The sequence below is a fragment of the Dinoponera quadriceps genome, unplaced genomic scaffold, assembly GCF_001313825.1.
Source record: "Dinoponera quadriceps isolate SergipeBrazil2010 unplaced genomic scaffold, ASM131382v1 scaffold707, whole genome shotgun sequence".
NCBI classification, from domain to species: domain Eukaryota; kingdom Metazoa; phylum Arthropoda; class Insecta; order Hymenoptera; family Formicidae; genus Dinoponera; species Dinoponera quadriceps.
Genome location: NW_014555450.1, coordinates 2638054 through 2657954, shown reverse-complemented (window position 1 = coordinate 2657954; position 19901 = coordinate 2638054). Strand labels below are relative to the sequence as shown.

Below are 19901 nucleotides of genomic sequence, written 5' to 3'. Positions count from 1 at the left end.
TCCCCCGTAACTGCAACAATGACGTCGTATCCGGCGTATCGGTCGATAATCTTTCCCGCGCCGGTTGTATACTCGATACTACCATGCGCGCACGCGCACCGCGTATCGCCTTGTGTGCGCGTAAGTTGTAACAACATTGTTCGGCTTTGTTGGCACCTAATTGGTATCGTTAACGCGCACCGGGTCATAAACGTTTCGTAGCGGCACCTTCGCCGATAAATTTCCCTATACTCCCCCGTTAAAGGACTTAAAGGCCCGAAGGCTGCCGCGTATGCACGTGGACGCGCGCGCTCGCCCGGGTCCGTAAAGGCGGCCGTGATGGGCAGGTGTTTATATCCGGCCTCTCTCGCGCGACCGGTGGCCGCCGTTCCGCGTCCGTCCGTCGGTCCGTACGCGCGCATACGATATGCATATATATGCATAAAAAGAACGTAATGCCCAGTGGGCATTGTACGCCCCCGCCTGCTCCGTTCGTCGAAAACTTTCCGGCGGCGTAAGCATATGCATTGCTCACTTAACAAGATTGATATAACGAGATATACCGGGCGAGTGTGGGTGTGCGCGGGCGCGCGCGCGCAAGTGAGCGCCCGACTGTGCGTGTGCATCCGCAATTACGCGCAACGGAGGATACGTAACAGATAATTAATGCAAACGAGGGGTTGCCCGGGAAATTTCGGCCCGGTCGGACCTGTCGGGAAGGTGCGAAGTGGTATGCGTCGGCTCGGAAAAATATTTACGACGCCGACGCGTTTCCGTGGGAGCCGGCGCGCCGCTGCGAATCGGATTGCGCGACGCGTCTCGATAGCGTCGCGATCGTTCGGAGATTACTTTATTAAGTCGGAATTTATGACAGAATCCGCCCCTTCTCCCCTCCCCTGCCCCTCTAATTCTACGCGCTTCCGAGCGTTCCTGACAAGAGGGAAGTCCCTCCGTAATTTACGCGACCCGCTATACGCGCGACGTCGAATTTAAGAAGCGGACTACACGAGTCTGAAACTCGAGATCACTTAAAGATTACTTTCTTACAGATCACACACGGTGATTAATTGCTGAGGGAAGCCCTATTGAAATTATAATTCCTTTTCGGCCTCAGCTATAAAAGTGCTTCTCCTAATTATAATTCTCTGATTCATATGATTATTTACGTAACATCATTTACTTTCTAAATATCATTATTTATTTGTATATATTTAAACACGGCGGTAAAACCAGCTGTACAGCTGATTGTCGCTCCCAACCGTAACGTCTTCGATACTTCAAGATTCTGTAATGTTTTAACGTCCAGTAAAGAAATATTATTATTATTTTATTATTATCGTTACAGGTATCAGAACTTCTTTTCTCAATGCTCTCGTTCTAAATTTCCCGTCCGCGACTTGGCCGTTCTCGAAGAGACTCCAGACGAGGGAAGAGACAAGAGTGTTCTCTAATATCCCGTGCGACGGGGAAGTTTCCGTGCTGTCTAAATAACACGAGCGTAAGATTCACGCCGCACTTGATGACGCTGGCCTCGTATTGGCCGACAAGTAGCTCCGGCCGCATCCCGAAGTCCGCGTCCCGTCATTCCGTTTGAGGGCGAACGAGAAGTTTGAAATCTCCGGGGAGAGTTTGTCGACTAAAACCAACCCCTGCCGGCTGCTCGAGGGGCCGCGCCACAATACAAGCAATAACACGTACCAACCCCTCTCCTCCCTCCTCTCCCCGGCAAACTCACTGTCGCCTCGTGCACGCACCCTCTCTTACCTTAATCGACGAAGGATGATTTGGTCTTAAATAAACTTCTCACCTCCGTCGACGTAGACCGCATCCCCCTTCCTCGACCCTCCGCCATTTATCACATAAATTGTCGAGTGGTCACTTTGATTATAGGCGTATCCTGCCGTCGCTTCTTCGATCCCCCCTCTCGAGACCACAATCGAATTCGGCGCTTGGAGAGAGAAACAGAGCTTGACGTTTCTAGCGAGATTGAAATCGCGAACATGGTGTGGAGGAGAAAGCGGCGGAGCTCAAATAATTTCGTTAGAATGATAATAACGTACATATTATTATCGCTATTTTGGATTGAAACCGGAAGAAGATATATAGTCGAGGCGGCGAGAATGGCTATCATTTTAATGGGATTCCTCTCAGTGTTCGAGTCATACGTTACACGGAGGGGCCTTGGCGAAAGGTCACTGACTCGCGAAACTTCTCACCGTAAACAGTCGGTGAAAACGAAGAAGGCCGAGCGGCTGGGTCGTTAAGGGCATTAGAATACTCTTAAGACCCCCAGGCACCGCCTTTGCGTGAATCTCGAGACTGCAAGGACCCCTGAGACGCACAAAAGAGTGCCGATCGGAGGAGGAGTTGCAGGCGAGACGGTATTATTCCTCGACGAACGGAAACGTACGGAAGGTACACCGACATCCGGCCACGTGTTCCCCGCGAGGTGGACCAATGAAGGCTGCGATACCGCGGAAAGACCAACCTGGCGCGAGGCTCCAGGAGAAGGTCCGGGCGACTCGGCGGCACGCGCCGACGACCGGGAATTATTCAAATGGAATTCACAAAACGGGCCAGCTGCCTTCGCTTCGATCCAAATTGGGGGAACGACCGCGGAGCCATACGCTGTGCATAAGGCCTTTTTATGTCACCCGCCAGCTCTCGTCCCCGCCCTCTATTTGCCCGACAATTTGACACCGATTTACGGCTTCGCCCGAGTCAAATCGCGGATAGGCCTCGAAATACCTCGGCTGAATAATAAGAACGCTGAAACGCAGCCAGCTCGATTCTACCTATTAATTGCGGGAGCACGCCGTACGCGCGATCGGATTCTCCTTCGCTAATCAATTCTCAGAGTTGTTCATGAAAAACTGGGAAAAGTGGAGGATGCGATCTCGTAAATGGGAAATATACAACTAAACTTGGCTGTTGAAATGCAGAACCAGTTCACAATCTCCTGTAAATATCGTCTTTCTGACTCGTGAGATTTTTTAACGGGCAACAACGATACTTAAAATTGATCTGCGGTTAAAATCACGTTCTCAACGACATACGTCGAGATCAACTTCGTCGGAAGCGTTTCTTCTCGAACACGGTTCTATCGCAAATTACTTAGGTTTGTCTTCATCTCGCGGTCGAAATCCGAGAAAATTTTGCATTTTTCCATCACGCGACGGATACGATGTTAGGAATTTATTCGGCAGTTCCCTCGACGGCATATCTCCGTTGAAATCATTTCCGCAAGATTTCTTCGGTGCTCCGGTCGACGACGTAGCCCGAGGGGTTAAATTGTGACATTTAACGTGTAATATCCTATATAATCTTGTATGAAAAGCGCCATGCAGTGGTTCGCGATAGAATAAAGCCGCGTGGTAGGAGGGCTGGTTTCTCAGGGGCGGTTAGGAGGACGGTTAAAGGCATTGAGCCGTCCAAGCCACTCGCGAGAGTTCCGTGCTTCTGAGACCGACGGCAGAAACCCCCGGGGGTTGGGGGTGGCAGATGCCAGCCATCGGACCAGTTCTTTCCAGCGCTCCGTCCCGCCGGAATCGTCTCTTCTTCTGCTTATTCCAGAAAAGAATAAGGGATTAAGAGCCCGGGCAGACATCGGAGTGTCATCGCGGCGATAATAAACGTCCCCGGCGAAAGAATATTTTGAAGATAATCGAACACGAGCGAGACGAAGGACGTTCCGAGGAAGAGTCTCGAATTTCGCACGCTGAAAGACAAATTTTCGCATTTGTACCTGTAATCATGCATGAGTTGAAAAAAATTATGTTCAGTCGAACCGTTTTTTCCATATATAGTAAGTGTTATTGTAGCGTCAGTGATATATAATTTTACACGCGAGTTACTGTCACTATGTTTCGGATTAAAATCAGAAGAAGATATATCTGAGGCCGCAAATATCTATTATTTTAATGGGGTTTCTTCCGGTACGTGTAAATTTAAAATTCACTTCTGCACCTTTATATCGGTGCGAAGTCATGGGAACTTCTTTCCGTGGCAGAGAATTCTGAGTATACGTGACACACGTACACACCGAACAAGATTTAGTAGCGTCTATTCTTGGAATTGTTTCGTGTTTCCCAAGTTACTGCGCGATATCACAGCCGACGAAGGATATTCGACGTGAATGCGAATAGCCGCACGCAAATATCGTCACGGCTATTGCTTCCTTATCAGATATCAGTTATGTGCTCGATTTGGGGTGCGTGCAGCCTATTACGTCGGCGATCCATTGATAAGCACGTCAAATCCGCCAGCAACACACTCCTCGGCAACTAAGCCGCTATTGAGGGTCCCCACGACTACTCGAATCGATCATCGAACACCTTCGGAGATTGAAGTATCCTCGATTCAACCTGTCTTAGAACGCGTCCCGACCACTCGCCTTTTATCCTTCCGCCTATCACGAAATGAAGAATTACTAAACCGTGCCGTGAGCTCTCCGTGTTTTGCATTACTGAGCGATAAAAGTCGCGACGGAGACGCTTTTAATTCACAATAGCAGGTAACGACAGAACGGTGTAAAATTTCCAGAATTTGATCGCGCGTAATATCAAGAAGCGAGTGTTACTTTATTCGTACAAAAGAAATAGAAAATCGCACATTATCAACACTCTGAAGAAAAGTTCACGCGAATATGTTCATTTCTTCATAAAATAAAATCCTGAAAAATTGCATGGCACTTGAGAAACCACCCTGTGTGTCTGGCTATTTGCTAAGACAACATACAAATTTGTTCTTCCTCTGAGATGATTTCTGTCCGAATTTTGTACGTACGCAATCTCGCAGAATTCTTTTAAAGATTTCGCTGTCACAAAATAATAAGGTCAAGTCAGGTTTGTGGCCGGCAACGTTTGCCTCGCAAAAGCGCAAGCGTCTTGGAGACGTAATTACCACGAAAAGGGTTTAACAAAGACAAAGTCGAATTTTCGACTCACGTTAACTAAGCACTCCCGATTCAGCTTGGTGAGTGGCGTTGTACGCCTTCCAAGTGCTCCGAGCCCATTTTTCGAACACCCCCCGTAGAGATCTTATGCCGGAGACGCTGCTTGTCCTTCCCAGACTGCACATCGTCTCTCCCGATGTACAATCCGGTGGCAGCCGGCACGCGCCACTCAAGGAGCTCTCCATTCATCTTACCATGATTGCCGAAGACGCGTATAAGTATATCGTGCGAGGCAAATGGCACGCGAGACTTCCGGCACCGGTCCGGCTCACCTTTGCAACGTCCCCCCGTGATCGGGTATCGGGTTTTGCTTCCATTCTTTATTCGAGAATCGAGATCGCGCGATTCAATGCCGAGAGCGGAAGCGACGCGGGATCGTACGCCCCCGTGCGTTGTGTACGCGCGCTCGTCGCGCGACGAAACCCCTTTTTCGTCGCTCCATTGTCTCACCCGGCTTGGTGAAGATGACTGGAAACGCGCGACGGGGAGAAGATGGGTTCCTCTCTCCGAAGAAAGAGGTGCCCGCGCGCACAATAACGCGCAAAATTGCGCCCGATCGTCCGAGAATTCGTCCAATTCGAAATTGAACAAGTTACAAAGTAGCCTCCGTTCCGAGCCGACATTTCAACGCTACGTTAAATGAACCCACCCAGGTGAAGTAAAACACTATCATTCGTAAGACCACTGTCTAGATTCGAAGTTTCTTCGTAAAACTTGATTTTCCACGAACGCGTGACCCAAACATATGCCGACAATGTGAATGTGTTAATTTCACATTATATTGATATATTTCTCAACACACTTCCCATGTCCAAGCAACGCCGCAATTACAGTGGATATTTTCAACGCGAAACTTTTTACCGCCCGCTTTACATCATACTTAACGAGACGCGTTTGAATAAATCGCTAAATATCACCGTGCTGATCAGAGCGTGTTCGCACGTATTAACGATCTCTCCCAATCCAGCGTTATTCCCGGCGTCACGGAAATTTCCAATTCCGGCTTCGTCCGCGGAGGGACCGACGGCGAATTGTGCGTGACGAAAGCGGCCGCACCGCCGCAGGGTGGTCTGAATGGGCGACGAAGTGACAATGGCGGCGCAATTGTTTCCCTGACTTTTATCCCACTCATTATTCGCCGCGACTATTATGATCGTCATAGCGCGCGGCGATCGTCATTATGGAAGGCCGACGGTCTCGAGTTACCGTCGCGCTGGGCCATTGTGAGCGGGACGCGGAACACGCGCGACGCCGAAAATACGAAGCGAGCGCGGACGGCGCAGCGTGACACGGCGCGGCACGATGTCCACATGCGTCAGCGACCGGCACGTGTACTTTCGCGCTTAAACGGTTCTCGTCAGAATTTACGCATCTCTCCGCGTCGAAGGTAGTGCGGCAGGGGGGAGAGGGAGAGATCGCGGGCGCAATTAGTCGCTCGGGAGCCCACGGTTGGTGGCGCGTTTACGACGCGGTTTTACCGGCACGCGAATACACGCCGGGCGAATACTGCGACAAATTTAGCACGTATCTTTCGGCGGATCGACCGCCGAGCGAATTTACGCGCAGATATCATCAGAGACGGCGGATTACGAGATCGTGACATTGGCAGCGCATATTTCGTGCGATGAAATTTAAGGTGTTGATGATATCGGGCAAGGAAATTGAGGTGGTTACGCTTGGCTAAGGGATACGTGCGTCACCAAGTTCGGGACAGTGGAGGCACATATCCGAGTATAAATATATATATATATATATATATATATGGTCATAATGGGAACATGAATCGAAAGTTAGTAGCCGGACTAGATGAAATTTTCTAGCTCGTTATTAGTTCGTTACCGGCTGGATTATTCACTAAAATGTGAAATCGGTTTTTGTGCGGTTTGAACACTTTTTTCCCGATATAGCTTGGAACGTAGCAGATGTTCGACGGAACATTTTTTTTCATAATTCCCAGGCGTTAAGATTTCATACTAGACATCGGCTGTGTTCTGAACTGTATCGAGAGAAAAGTGCTGAAATCGTATCGAAACCAGGTGTACCAGTGGTTCCGGTCGATAAAGTGATGGATACCGTGACGGTCACCGGTTACAATACCACCGTATCTCTTTAAGTTATATATGAAGTGTGAAGTGATTAATTATATTTGGAAAATCGGGCCGATAGAGAGCCGACGAAGCGAGATAAAAAGACAAAAGGCACGCATGTTTCGAATAACATTTATTTACCGCGTCTTTGGTGATTCAATCATCAGTTAAACTTTTGTACGAAGAAAATTAACTCGCCGATCAACATGTCAGCGGCTGCATGAACGAGACACTCGACCTTGTTGGCCGCGAAGGAATTTCGACTCTGATGCAGCAGGTGATTCGCGGTGTGCAAAGAGTACACGATGAAAGAAATTATAGTTATTTTCGGGATACCTCCCATTATATACTCCTCTTATAGTTTTAACCATAAAAATAATAGAAGCGATATGCATGCCTGTTGAACATTTCCAGGTAGATTCCCACGGAAATCCCAAGGAACTCATGTGAATCCATATAAGATATTAAAAATCCACTTAGGAATTTACATGGCGTGTGAAAATCCGTATAGAAATCCACCGTGGATTTCACCTGTACGATTATAATTGCAGATATCGAACATCTCTTTCTCAGTGTGGGGCTATTTTGTCGAAACAATGTGCGTTCGTGTGATAATAAATGACATCGGGCTAACACAATGCTCCCGAAAATGCGAAATCGACGAATTGATAAGCGCTCGAGCGCGCGCAACCGGCAGGAACGATGCGCGGACGCAAGCGTCAATTCGCGTTTAAACAGCGCCCGGACGATAATGAAGCGAAGCACATACGCGTGCGGTGAGATCAGACGCGGCGACGTCGTTTGACGGTGACACGCTCATCTTTCTGCCGCTCGTGTGCATCATGGTTGCACCTGCGACGTCTTTGCTCAGTCTGCTTAACACGACGACTGGCTAATATTAACTCACATTGTAGTAACATGATAAGATAAGCTTGCGCTTGTACAGCGCGTAACGACGACGAAATGTGGACAAATCACTCGTTTTGCGAAATCTGACCGATTTCATTTCGGCGTCACCGCAAGTTTTCGGAACTTGCGCGTCAACTTCAGCAATTCAGTTTTTCGATCCAGTCCACACGGAAGAAACAGTTCCGTGACTGAATTTACCGCTCAGTGAGAAAAATATTTCCGGCACTTGTAACTATAATCGTGTAAGTGAAAGAATTATAGTCAAGGGAATTGCAATAAACGTTATTTTAATATCAATGATAATAGTCTTGTATGCACGATGCCTACTGCTATTTCTGGGTGAAAACCAAGAAAAAGGATATAATTGAGACCGAAAATAACTATAAATTTCGCGAGATTTCTCTCAGTGTCGCCCGAAAACTAGACATAAATTTAGTTATAGGAAAGATTTCTGTGAGAAATTTATGCTCAGTCAATAATTACAAATTACTCTCAGCTGTCTCAACCGACTTTTAACGCAGCTGAATATTCTCAATCGCGGTAACAAAGATATTATTTCTCGTCACCGAGTTTTCATCTGGTCCCTATTCAATTGCGGGGACTGAGTTCTTTCCGCATATTCTTCAAGTTCTTTTCTTTTACGTGCATATTCTTCAAGTCTTTGAGTCTCCTCGAGTCCCAAATCCTACTTTAACTTACAGATAAGCAAGTGGGTGTGCTGTTGCACGCACGTAGCTACGTCGACGTTGACATAAATTACGCATTGTGAATTTAATTCCTCGTGCAAACAGAAATGCGCTTATGGGCGCGAGATTATGAAGGCAAGCGGTCGCGGAGGTTCGGCTAAAGGGAAGAACGAGAAGAAAGAATCAGTGATAACGAGGTGCCTCCGGTGTTCCAACGGGGGCTGTAACAGTCCGGGTGGGAGAGAACACTAACCCCCCGTAGACTGCGCAGCTGTGAACCCCCCGCCAACTCGGCTCGACTCGACGACATGTCGAACACCGTGAATTCCGGGCGCACATATCGAGCCCAGCGGGACCCGTTGCCATTTTGCAAAGCCGCTCGCATTCATCCGGGCACGCACGTGGGCACCAATTTTTTTCCGACCCTTAACGTTTGCTCATATGTGCGGCTCGAGCGATTCGTTTAAAAGCGGCCGAAATTTCGTTTTTTGACTCGCCATTTTCATCGACATGTAGAGCATCACAATTTTCATCATCTCTCTCTCTCTCTCTCTCTTTTTGTTTTTTTATTTATTTCTAATTATCCGAACGTGGCAAAATCATTTGCACGAGAATTTACGAGAATTTTGCGAGAATAAAATTTTGAAGAATCAAAGATCGCGCGAGAAGGCAAATATTTTAATGGAAATTGAGAGGGGATAGTATTTGCTAATGAGCGCACGAGGAAGAATTTTCCACGAGAAAATATCGGATAATTGATAAAATTTTTCCGTGTCCAACATCGATCTGAGTCGGAAACATTTCACGGGTTTCTTGGCAAACAACATTTGTAATTAAATCTTCTTATATTTTTCCAAGTGATAATCGCGAATTGTAAGTCGCACTCAATGACGCGCGTCCTCAAATCCGCTGGTCGGATGTCAAAGTCCAACTTGGTAAACCTACCGGGAACTTTCTTAAAATTAAGCAATTCCCCCGAATGATTCGGGAGAGACTGCCGGGACGCAATGTAAACGGTATATAACCGAACGACTTAATCCGGAATACCGTCGGAATACACCAACCCCCCTGATTCGCCGACTCGCAATTTATTCCTCCGTACCCCACGCCGCCACCGTCGCTCTCCAATTAACTTTAAATCACCCTCCACGGACCCTCCTCATAACGTGAAACTTCGAAATTCAGTCCCAGTTCGTCTCGATTTACGCAAGGACATTATGTATTGCGTTGTACTTGCACTTGCATTAATACGTTCTCGAAAGTTTCATCGAAAGTCAATTTCCGTCCTTACTTCCGTTCTTATTTCCGTTCTTATTGTATGTACATTCATCTCGAAGTATGATTTTTTTAAGAGAACTTTTTAAGATCCCTTGTAAAGAGTTAAAGAATGTTTCGCATATTAAAACATATTGCCTTATATTATAAATATTTACGGATTCGCTTTTTCCAGAACTGAGGATGGGAGAAATATCAAATTAGATTATTGTAATTTTGAATTCTGCAAAATTCTTCTTCGTGACGTCGGGATTTTCGCACGCGTTTGCGATTCCCGAAACCGAAAGTATGATCCTATGGACGATTAAGCCGACTAATTCTGAAACGGCTTACGTGACGCACTCGCCGACTGAACGGAACACGAAGGGCGGGTTTGTGGCCGAGTTATGGGACAGAGGACAAACCAAGGGGGCATGCATTGTGCCTCCTGTCATCCTCAGCCGAGCCTTCGTTGCTCCGAATGCTAATTATATGTCAACCGTTCACGCGCCGTATCACGGAAGGTTGACTGTTGGGGATGGAACAATGAGGGAGGATTTGCTAATGGGCTTGATACGGAAGGAAGACAATTTTAAGAATTTCTGGCATCTCCTTTTAAGAGAGATCCTCTCCTTTTCTGCGTGCAATTTTTCTAAAGTATTCTATAATATAATTCTAAGTAATCAAGACGCACCATCTATGTATATTGTGCACTATTTATATTAATTAAAATTTATATTAATTAATTATGTCGCGAGTATTGATAAGATTCAAGATAAATAAAATTGTTTCTGCAATTTATTAATACGCGATACACGCGATATTTTTTTATTACATATGCGTTACATTACATACATATATTCGAAATGTACAAAGTGCGTCGTGTTCTTGAAGAGTGCAGACTAAATTGACAGACGATACGTCGGGACGGGGGTCGCAGTTCATGGAAAAAGTCGAGCAAGGAATTTTCCGGCCTGCCTTATTTCCTTATCGCCACTTAACAGTGAAGAGCGATATGCGTCTGAGTTCATGAGCAGGTATACTCGGAGAAGGCCGTGGTGATTGATGCAGCTTGTACACGCGAAATCCCTATCCGCCCACTTTCACCCTCTTATTCCAGGATGTTCATACGGGGGATCCACTGATTCGAATCGCTGCGCCTGGTGTTTCGGGGTCAACCATTTTATCTAGATGCGCGTCTTTGGAAACACGTCCGTGAAAACACTGTCGATTGCAATTCCTCTTGTGCGGATTATCTGCCTCCTCATTGTGCGAATTGCGCAATCTCTTGTAAAGACGATTATGTGTAAAACACTGAATGTGTAAAACACAATTTTCGGAATGTGTGTAACCTATAATTTATAAGTGAAAGTATCGTAATCAGGAGAACTATTTTTCCAGTAAGTGTTTCTATAGTGTCAGTGATAATCATCTCACATATGTATTGCCACACGCAGAAAATAAGTTGGTGTATTTGAATTTGTCTGGGGAATCAGACAAAACTTTATTATAAGAACAGAAAGATTCCTATAGGAAGTTTCGTACTTGGACAATTGCCCTGAGTTGTCTCAATCGATTTTTAGCAGCTTTTTTGCAGCGATTTTCTGCAGCTGAAACCATAAATGTTTTCAGTCGCGGTAACAAAGATATCACTTCTTGTCTCTGACTCTTCATCTGATCCCTATTCAGGGACTGAGCTTTCTCCGTGTGCTACTATTGTTCTGGGTTAAAACTAGGGGAAGATACACTCGAGGCTGAAAATGACTACAATTTCAGTGGAACTTTTTTCAGTGAAGGTATCTGGAATCAATTGAACGAATGCTGCACGCAATGTTTCATTATTGCGATATTTATTATTCGATTGTGCGTTGTGATCTGCAAATGACTCAAGAAAGGGACATGTAAATAGCGCGATGTAGCGATAAGGGCAACGTCGTTCTCTTTTATCCTTACTGCATTAATCACAACAGACTCGAAGAAACCCGAAGAAAGACAACGAACGATCCTCAGACGGTCGCATTTGCAAGTCGGGCAACGGGTTTAAAAAGTATCTCATGATAAAGCGACGGTGAAGCGACGTCCAGTTGAGTGTAATCTCTTAATTGTTTTCTGGATTATGATAGAGAGTAGACAAGCTTACGAAAAGAGAGAGAGAGAGAGAGAGAGAGAGACAGAGAGAGAGAGAGAGAGAGCGAAATCTTAGTCGTCGGGTGAAGGAGGCGAGCTGAAGAGTGGTGGAGAAAGGTAATTAGCAGACTGACAACGAGACGGGTAAATTTGCAAAGCCATTTCAAGTTCCTTCGAACCCCTTCAACTTTCTTTAAGTACGGAGCTATCCGCTCATCGCCGCTAATAGTTTACTGGAGGTGATTGGATTCTTCGGATCGTTTGTAACCACATCGGTAAACTTTGTACATTTAGCGCCTGCGATTTAATCCCTGCCGCGATAGATCGCTCGCTCGCGAAGGGGTTGCCGCATTATCGAGCCGGTCACGAAAGCGACCTTTGCCATCGCGTAGAACGCGCGTCTTTTGTGCAAGATTTATTTGTAGCGCCCGCTTTGAATATTTCCCGATGTTAAGTTCGCCTTACTCCGTCCATTTTTTACGCTTCAAAATGCCGCTTCTTTGTATCGGTTTAGGACATCACTCGAGACCGCTCAAGATACACATTTCTGCGTATTTCTTGCTCTTTTTTTACACGCATGAGGGGATAGAAAAGTATGCGTATGTGTTTATTTAAATAACTATTAAATGAATAATAGACTTCGCGCGTAACAAACGAAACCGTACACCTATACGTCGATCGCGCGAAGGGGATGAGGGCTAGAAGGAAACGAGGGAAGAAGTTTTACAGTTTCACAGTGAATTCTGAAAATACACGCGCAATATGAATGTACGTATTGCGCGCGCCGTATTTCAAATACTGAAAACTTTCTATGCCGATTGCGCACACCTGTGTTCGTCAGCGCAGCTGCGAATAATCGAATGCTGGCACGCTTCTATTCTGCTATCGCACAATACATGTTTTTTAGCTGCCAAGGCATTATAATTTATATTTTTCAATTCCTATCTCGACTGGTGCTGTCAGTATGTGTTTCTATACCCGGTACCTGGAATTGACACCACTAATTGTTGCTCTGTTATCAATTCTTGCAACGTCTACTTACGTGATTTTGCCTTTAAGTTGTTTCTAAGGTACAATGTACACTACTTATGGTGACTGGGTACTCAGATAATGCCCGAAAGACTCGGGTAGTATTGAAGATAAACCGGGCACCGGAATTTGATAACATTAATTTCGATATCTCATTAGGGATAAATAGCACACTTATTTCGTTGGTATATATATTTTAAAGTTGGTTTCGTATTTTGATGTTCGATGATAAGTCGCCTGGCGAAACGCGATTCTTTCTCCTCAAAATTCAATTCTGCGAAGAGGGTAGATCGCAAAAGTGCATCAGACTCCGAAAGGAGCAAATGGCCGCGTTCGTGATCGCGTGGGACGTGTCGTCGATGAGATCGAGTGGCATTAAGGAAACAAAATGGTCCCTGGCTGCGTGTCGGCCATGCTTCGACCGGGATTGATATAAATTGGTAGAATTGCCGGGTGCCGCGGGTCTCGGCAGCGGGGAACGATACTGATTGCCACGGCCGCTCGTTAAGTACTGTAACAATGCTGGCCCCCACCACGTGGCGGGTTCGCCACCCCTCGCTTCTTGCACCCTCGTGCGACCGATCGTGGCCTCCGCCAATCTGTTCTCGTTCATCCCCTCCGTCGGCGGCGGCTCGGTCTGTCTCTGTCTGACGGTGAAGTAAAGCGAGAAGTGGGGGAGCTGGAAGAAGAGATGGATTGACGCGATACCGAAGAGAAGGATGAAGTATAGCTCCAGGTAACGTGCGAGACGAGATCGGAGGGAACGGCGCGAGAGAGAATGCAAAAGAGGGGCACAGGAGTGACAGGGCGAGAGAGAGAAGAGAGAGAAAGTTGGAGGGAGAAGCGTGAGAATGGGAAGGAGGACGCGTGAGGGAGGGTGAGGACGGTGGAGGGAGAAGCGTGTGAATGAGGAGAGTGTGAGAAGAGAACCGAGGATAATGTCGGGGAGAGAGACGTGGTAACGGAGAAGGCGATGCGCGCGCGAAGCGACGAAGGAGAAGAGAAGCGACGACAGGGCGCGTGAGAAAACGAGAAAATAGCAGGGTGAAAAATACGAGAGCGAGAGGCATTGACCGGGAGAAGCGGAGAGGAAGAGTAAGAGCCGTTAGCGTGTGCGACAGAGGTACAGATGGAAACAAAGACGGCGCGGAATCGAAGAAGAAGATTAATAGGAAAGACGAAGGGAAGAATACGTGGTGGAACTACCCGCAAGGCGGTCCTGAACTTGGTCAAATGGACGTACGGCAGGACGGAGAAACGCGAACTCGGAAAAGATAACGATTCCATCGGTGCTTAAGAAGAAGACGCTGAGGATGAAGAATGAAGCCGACGGAGGAGTCCCGCGGAAGAAGAGAAACGGAGAAAAGCGCGACGAGGGCGCAAAGTGGCGCGAGTGATGACGTGCCGGCTGTCTCGAGCTCACCTTGAAGGGCGCCTATAGGCCTTCGTGGTACATAATCGTGATCCTTTGTCGGCGACGGTACACTTCGGCCGACAGTTGCGCCCTTCCATGGCGCTGAAGCTGGCGTCGCCGCGTCGCGCGACACGCTGTCTACGTCGACGTCGGCGCTTTTCTATAGGCTGCAGGGGCGTTTCGGGGGGTGTGCGAGGAAGGTCGTCGTTTTCCCTTCTCGAGTCCCGCTTCTCACACCCGGGCTGGCTTTTCCTACCGGGCTCTCCCGTTTATTAGGGCTGCCTTCGGCCGAGGGACAATCGAGAGGTGGCCGACGTTGGGCGGGGCTTGCGAAGGGCCACCGTGTCATGTTCCATCCAGTAAAGCTCGCTCTTTTGAGCTTTTCGGAAAAGTTTCCCCGCAGGGGGGAGCCGAAGGACGGGCGTCGTATTATGGCACACGTCGCGATGAGAGGGAAGAGTAAAAGCCGGGTAAGTTTTTAGGGCGAATCAAGTTGTCGTGAAAAATCGCGCCCAACCAGGCGAGAGTCGATGTTAGTTTCATCCTATTAACCGCGGAGACAAAGTAACGCTTCTCTCTTTCTCTCTTTCTTCTTCTCGTTTAACATTTAATGGCGGATGCGTTCCTCCGACTGAAGCGCGAGCTTATTCCAGCCAGACTCGCCCTATCATGAATCTTGAATCAAGATTCAGCGACCGTCGCGCGGATCCTGCAGCCGGTATTTCGTGAGATCGTCAACGAGGTCCCATCCAATTCCAGCCGTCATTCCAAGTCCAAACATAACGCCATTCCGCGGAGCAAACATTTCTACTTTTCGACGTGCAAACCTCCCGCGATACCTCGGGGAAGCTTGCTCTTCAACTGTGCTGACCATTTCGCGTCTCATTCAGTTCCGCCATTCATTCCCCGCTTCTGCGTTGCATATGCTTAATGGTTCGCTCACATGTACATCTGTCGCGCATAAATCCACGTTTAAATCGCGCATGTATGGATATTCTATTCGGTGTAATTCATCTCGCACCGGCAAATGTCTGAAACGTATTGACGTCAATTTATGTTACACTGATAGAAAATTAGTTATTTTATACATACCTTTGTCTTTATCTTTATTATAGATATGTGAATATGTCACGAGAGAAACTCGACAGAAATAATTTGAAAAATCGTTCTTCCGAGACATCAAAGTGTCGGGAGTGAATTATCCCGGATAAAATGTATGAAAGAGATTGTTTCAGTTAAATAATGTGCAGAATGGCGAAATATTGACTGTATTCAGAAAATAAAGCGCAAAAACAGATCGCCGAGTTTCCTCGTTGAAAGCCGACGTTTACCAACCCTCGTCGCTCACTGCGCGGTGTTCTTCTTTCTATATGAACGCGAGGTCCAATTGAGTGGATGTAATAGCGGTACCACATGTTTCGCTCGGATTTACTGGCATGTGGGTTCCGTCGATGTGTGCTAAAACACTAACGTAGGGGCTGCGAAGGGAAAATTGCCAGTAACGGCGGCCCTCGAAGTCATCAAATTGATCGCCATGATTTGGATACCCCCTCCGAGCCACCAGTAAAGCCTCGTGCACACTGAATGCGTTGTCGATGAACAAACGACGCGTTTGTAATTTGTGCGTGTCTTGAATGATTCCCCAGTGCTACCGCAAATCCTATTTGTGCATTACTTTTAGATCGTATTAAATCGTAAGCTTAAGTTTGAAAAACGAAATTGAGATAAATTTGATTCGCGTATTCGCATTACTGCTGTCATCAATAGAAAACGTAATTGGTAATCGTTAGAAAAAAATCAATACTTACGCAATAAAAAAATTGGGTGTTAAGTTCAACAGATTTCACATGTCCCAAACGGCCGGTACAAATTGTTGTGTTAATTTAACACAAGATGAATATGTTGAAAAGTAACCCAGATATTATGTAAAAAATTAACACAAAATTAATACGTCAGTTGACACCGAAGTGTAAAATGTGTCATTTTAACACTTTATATTTTATGCGTTAAATATCGACTCAACACAAAATATTGAGATAACATAAACACAAAACGTTAAATTGACACACGGGTGAAAATTTAACACAAAAACTTGGACAAGAATCGATTTTAGCACAAGTACAAAATGTTTTTTACCGTACATAATAATGCTCGCATATATTTTTCTGTAATAATCTCGCGGAAGTGTTGATTTGTCAGTAGAAGAAGATAAGAAGGGATACAAAAATAAAGCTGGCGAATTATGATTATTATTCCCGGTAATACGCAAGAATCTCTCACGGAATTCCGAACAAAGAACGTTTCCCTCGCACGAGAGACGGGGCGTCGAAATCGCGCGAGAAATCAGCCGGTGGGCGGTGTTAAGTACGGGGAGTGTTCTCTTCCGAGCCCCTTTCTCCGCGGTTCACCCTCGACCATGAAAATCCTTGCCGGCCGGGAAACGCTGTCTGACGGTCAGTATTTTCGTTGCAGGCCTACCATGCAACCATTCGCGACGGGCAGCACAATGGCGACCGAGACACCGACCAGCCTGCCGCCCGAGAGGGTGACCACCCCGACGCCCTGCCGCAATCTGACCTTCTCCATCGCGAAGATCATGGAGCCGGACAAGCGACTGACCGAGCAGAGTAATCCGGCGCCGCCGCCTCCGCCGGCGACGACGACGGCGACGATCCTGCAGCAGCCGCCGAACATCTCCTCGCCGTCGTACTCGGCGCACCTAAAGTCGGCATTCGAGAAGTACGTGCCGACCTTGAGGCATCAGGATCTGCTCCAACATTACCCCGTACTGTCCAAGTATTACCCGCTGTACTACCCGAGTCCGTTGCTGAGGGCTTTCCCGGGGCCCCCGGCCTCGACGCCGTCGGTCACGCAGAGCTCGCCACCGCCTACGACGATCCAAGAGGCCTCCTCGCGGCTGAGCTTGACGAGCATGTCGCCGGAGAACCCGCGCGGCAAGAAGAGCCCGGCGCCGCGCGGCGACCTCGCCGCCGCGAACAAGCAGAAGACCTTCACCTGCCCGGAATGCGGGAAGGTGTTCAACGCGCACTACAACCTCACGAGACACATGCCGGTGCACACGGGCGCCCGGCCGTTCGTCTGCAAGATCTGCGGCAAGGGCTTCCGGCAGGCGAGCACCCTCTGTAGACACAAGATCATCCACACGGCCGAGAAGCCGCACAAGTGCGTCACCTGCGGCAAGGCCTTCAACCGCAGCTCCACCTTGAACACCCACACGCGCATCCACGCCAACTTCAAGCCGTTCGTCTGCGAGTTCTGCGGCAAGGGCTTTCACCAGAAGGGCAACTACAAGAATCACAAGCTGACGCACAGCGGCGAGAAGGCGTACAAGTGCAACATCTGCAACAAGGCCTTCCACCAGATCTACAATCTGACCTTCCACATGCACACGCACAACGACAAGAAGCCGTTCTCCTGCAAGATCTGCGGCAAGGGCTTCTGCAGGAACTTCGACCTCAAGAAGCACATGAGGAAGCTGCACGACGCGGGCTCGCCGGTGCTCAACGGGCTGGACGCCTCGGGCCAGAGTCACAACCAGCAGTCGGGCTACTCGTCGGTCTACCACGGCCCCGAGCACTCCATCGTCAGTCCGTTCATACTCCCCCCGCCCGGATCCACCAGTTACCACTCCCTCAGCAAGATGTTGTGACAGAGCGAGAACATGCACTATCCCAGGAAGACTCAGTACCCGCTCATTCTCGGTTCGCCTTGCTACTCGGCGGACGTGGGCCAATTGGCCCAGACCTCCAAGTGAGCGGCCGAACGCGCTCTCCGAGAAGCGGGACGCGCATTCGTTGATGCAGACGGGAAGCGTGTGACGATCGAAGACCGAGCGCGACCGAAGTTCATCGTTGACGGTTCGTTCGCGCGCGAGCAAATCGCGTGAACGCGATGCACGAGTGACACGGACGGCGCGAATGAGAGGGAAGTTGCCGCTCCATTTTCTTACTTCGATACGTCGAGGAGACATATTTTTGTAACGCGCGAAATCGAAGTTGCGGGGGGGGGGGGATTTATCTTTTCCGATCTCATTTTCACGGCGTTCCCCCTGTCTCGCGGTCGAAGAGGGGAAAAAATTCTTGACGAAATTTGCATCGCACTCTTTCATCAGAGAGTTGGGTCGCCCGTTCGTTTGGGGTTGCGATAATTTGGACGGGATATTTTCGATGAACACACAATGTCAAACTGCGGAATATGCACCAGGCGTATCTGATAATGCAAATAACTCGCCGCGTGAACGGAATCGAGCGCACGTTGGGAGGTAAACCAACAAGACACAGATGCCCCCCTATTAGTCCCTTGGCCAATCGCGAAGGGTTTTAATGATTGATTCCCGGGCGTTGACGGCCGCATCAATGGACTCCTGCGGGCTAATTAATCATATATGTAAATATTTGTAAATATTTGTATGTGCAAAAGCAAATACGTTGCGCGCGTAACGAGGGGACGAGGGAGTTATTAGCAAAGTGATCTGTAATTAGGACTGTCTCGACACAGACAGACCGATGGATGGAGAGAGCCATGAGAGTACGATGAAATCGTCCGAAAGACTTATCAAAAATTCGTCCAGATCTCACAAGAGTATTCGCCATTGAGTTCTATTATGTGTTAATTGTTTCGCGTTTGTGCCGGAAGATTCATCACGAATATGCGTTTTACATGCAGAGAGAATTCTCGCGAAAATCTCATAACTGCGAAAATAAGAAAAAATTCGTTTGTCACGTAATGAACGTTCACGTTCTTTTTTCTGATTTTCTCGATTTTGCTGACGATATAAGTAACGAAGATTGGACAGAATCGACAAATTCGTATCACACATTTGTCAGCACACGAAGAAGAAGTCGCGTATCCTCGTGGTTGATCAAGACTGCATCATAAGGATTTCTATTTCACATTGGAACAAGATAGATACACATAATCGAACACGAAGCTTAAGGGGAGACATTTTGTATCGCAAAATTACAAATAAGAAGTACGTGGATGTACGGAGCGATCTTACAAGTTGACCGCATATCTATCTACATTTAGGCAAATGTATAAATCGGTGTGATAGTAGCTTTAAGTGAATCATAGATAGCAAATGAAATGTTGATCACTATTATTATTATTATTGTAATTATTCTAGCTAAATCGTGATCATCGTGACTAATGCGACTACGATCATTAAGAGCTTTGCAATAGAATCCAAGAAAGTTTATAAGAATTATTATTATTATTATTATTATTATTATTATTATTATTATTATTATTGAAACACGAGTATCTATTTATGCATTTTTATTTACGTCTCATGACTGAAAGAGCAGCCTAAATCACATCACATTCCGTCGTGTATGAGATAAATTCCGAAACACACCGCGTTACGAGACAAAATTGATTATTTACAATGAAAGAATGGCTTGTTTCACACCGTACGTTAAACATTTATTTCGACGAAGAAA

At 47.2% G+C, this 19901-nt stretch overlaps 1 protein-coding gene across 1 annotated transcript in view; it reads left to right on the top strand.

Moving 5' to 3' along the window:
• LOC106744182 (fez family zinc finger protein 2-like) overlaps positions 1-18164 on the top strand; it is a 32617-nt gene extending 14453 nt beyond the window's left edge. Inside the window, exon 2 of the mRNA XM_014618679.1 lies at positions 16912-18164. Coding sequence (XP_014474165.1) covers positions 16919-18109 — 1191 coding nt within the window. The 5' untranslated portion in view covers positions 16912-16918 and the 3' untranslated portion in view covers positions 18110-18164. The remainder of the gene's footprint in view (positions 1-16911) is intronic.
• The last annotated feature ends 1737 nt before the right edge of the window (positions 18165-19901 follow it).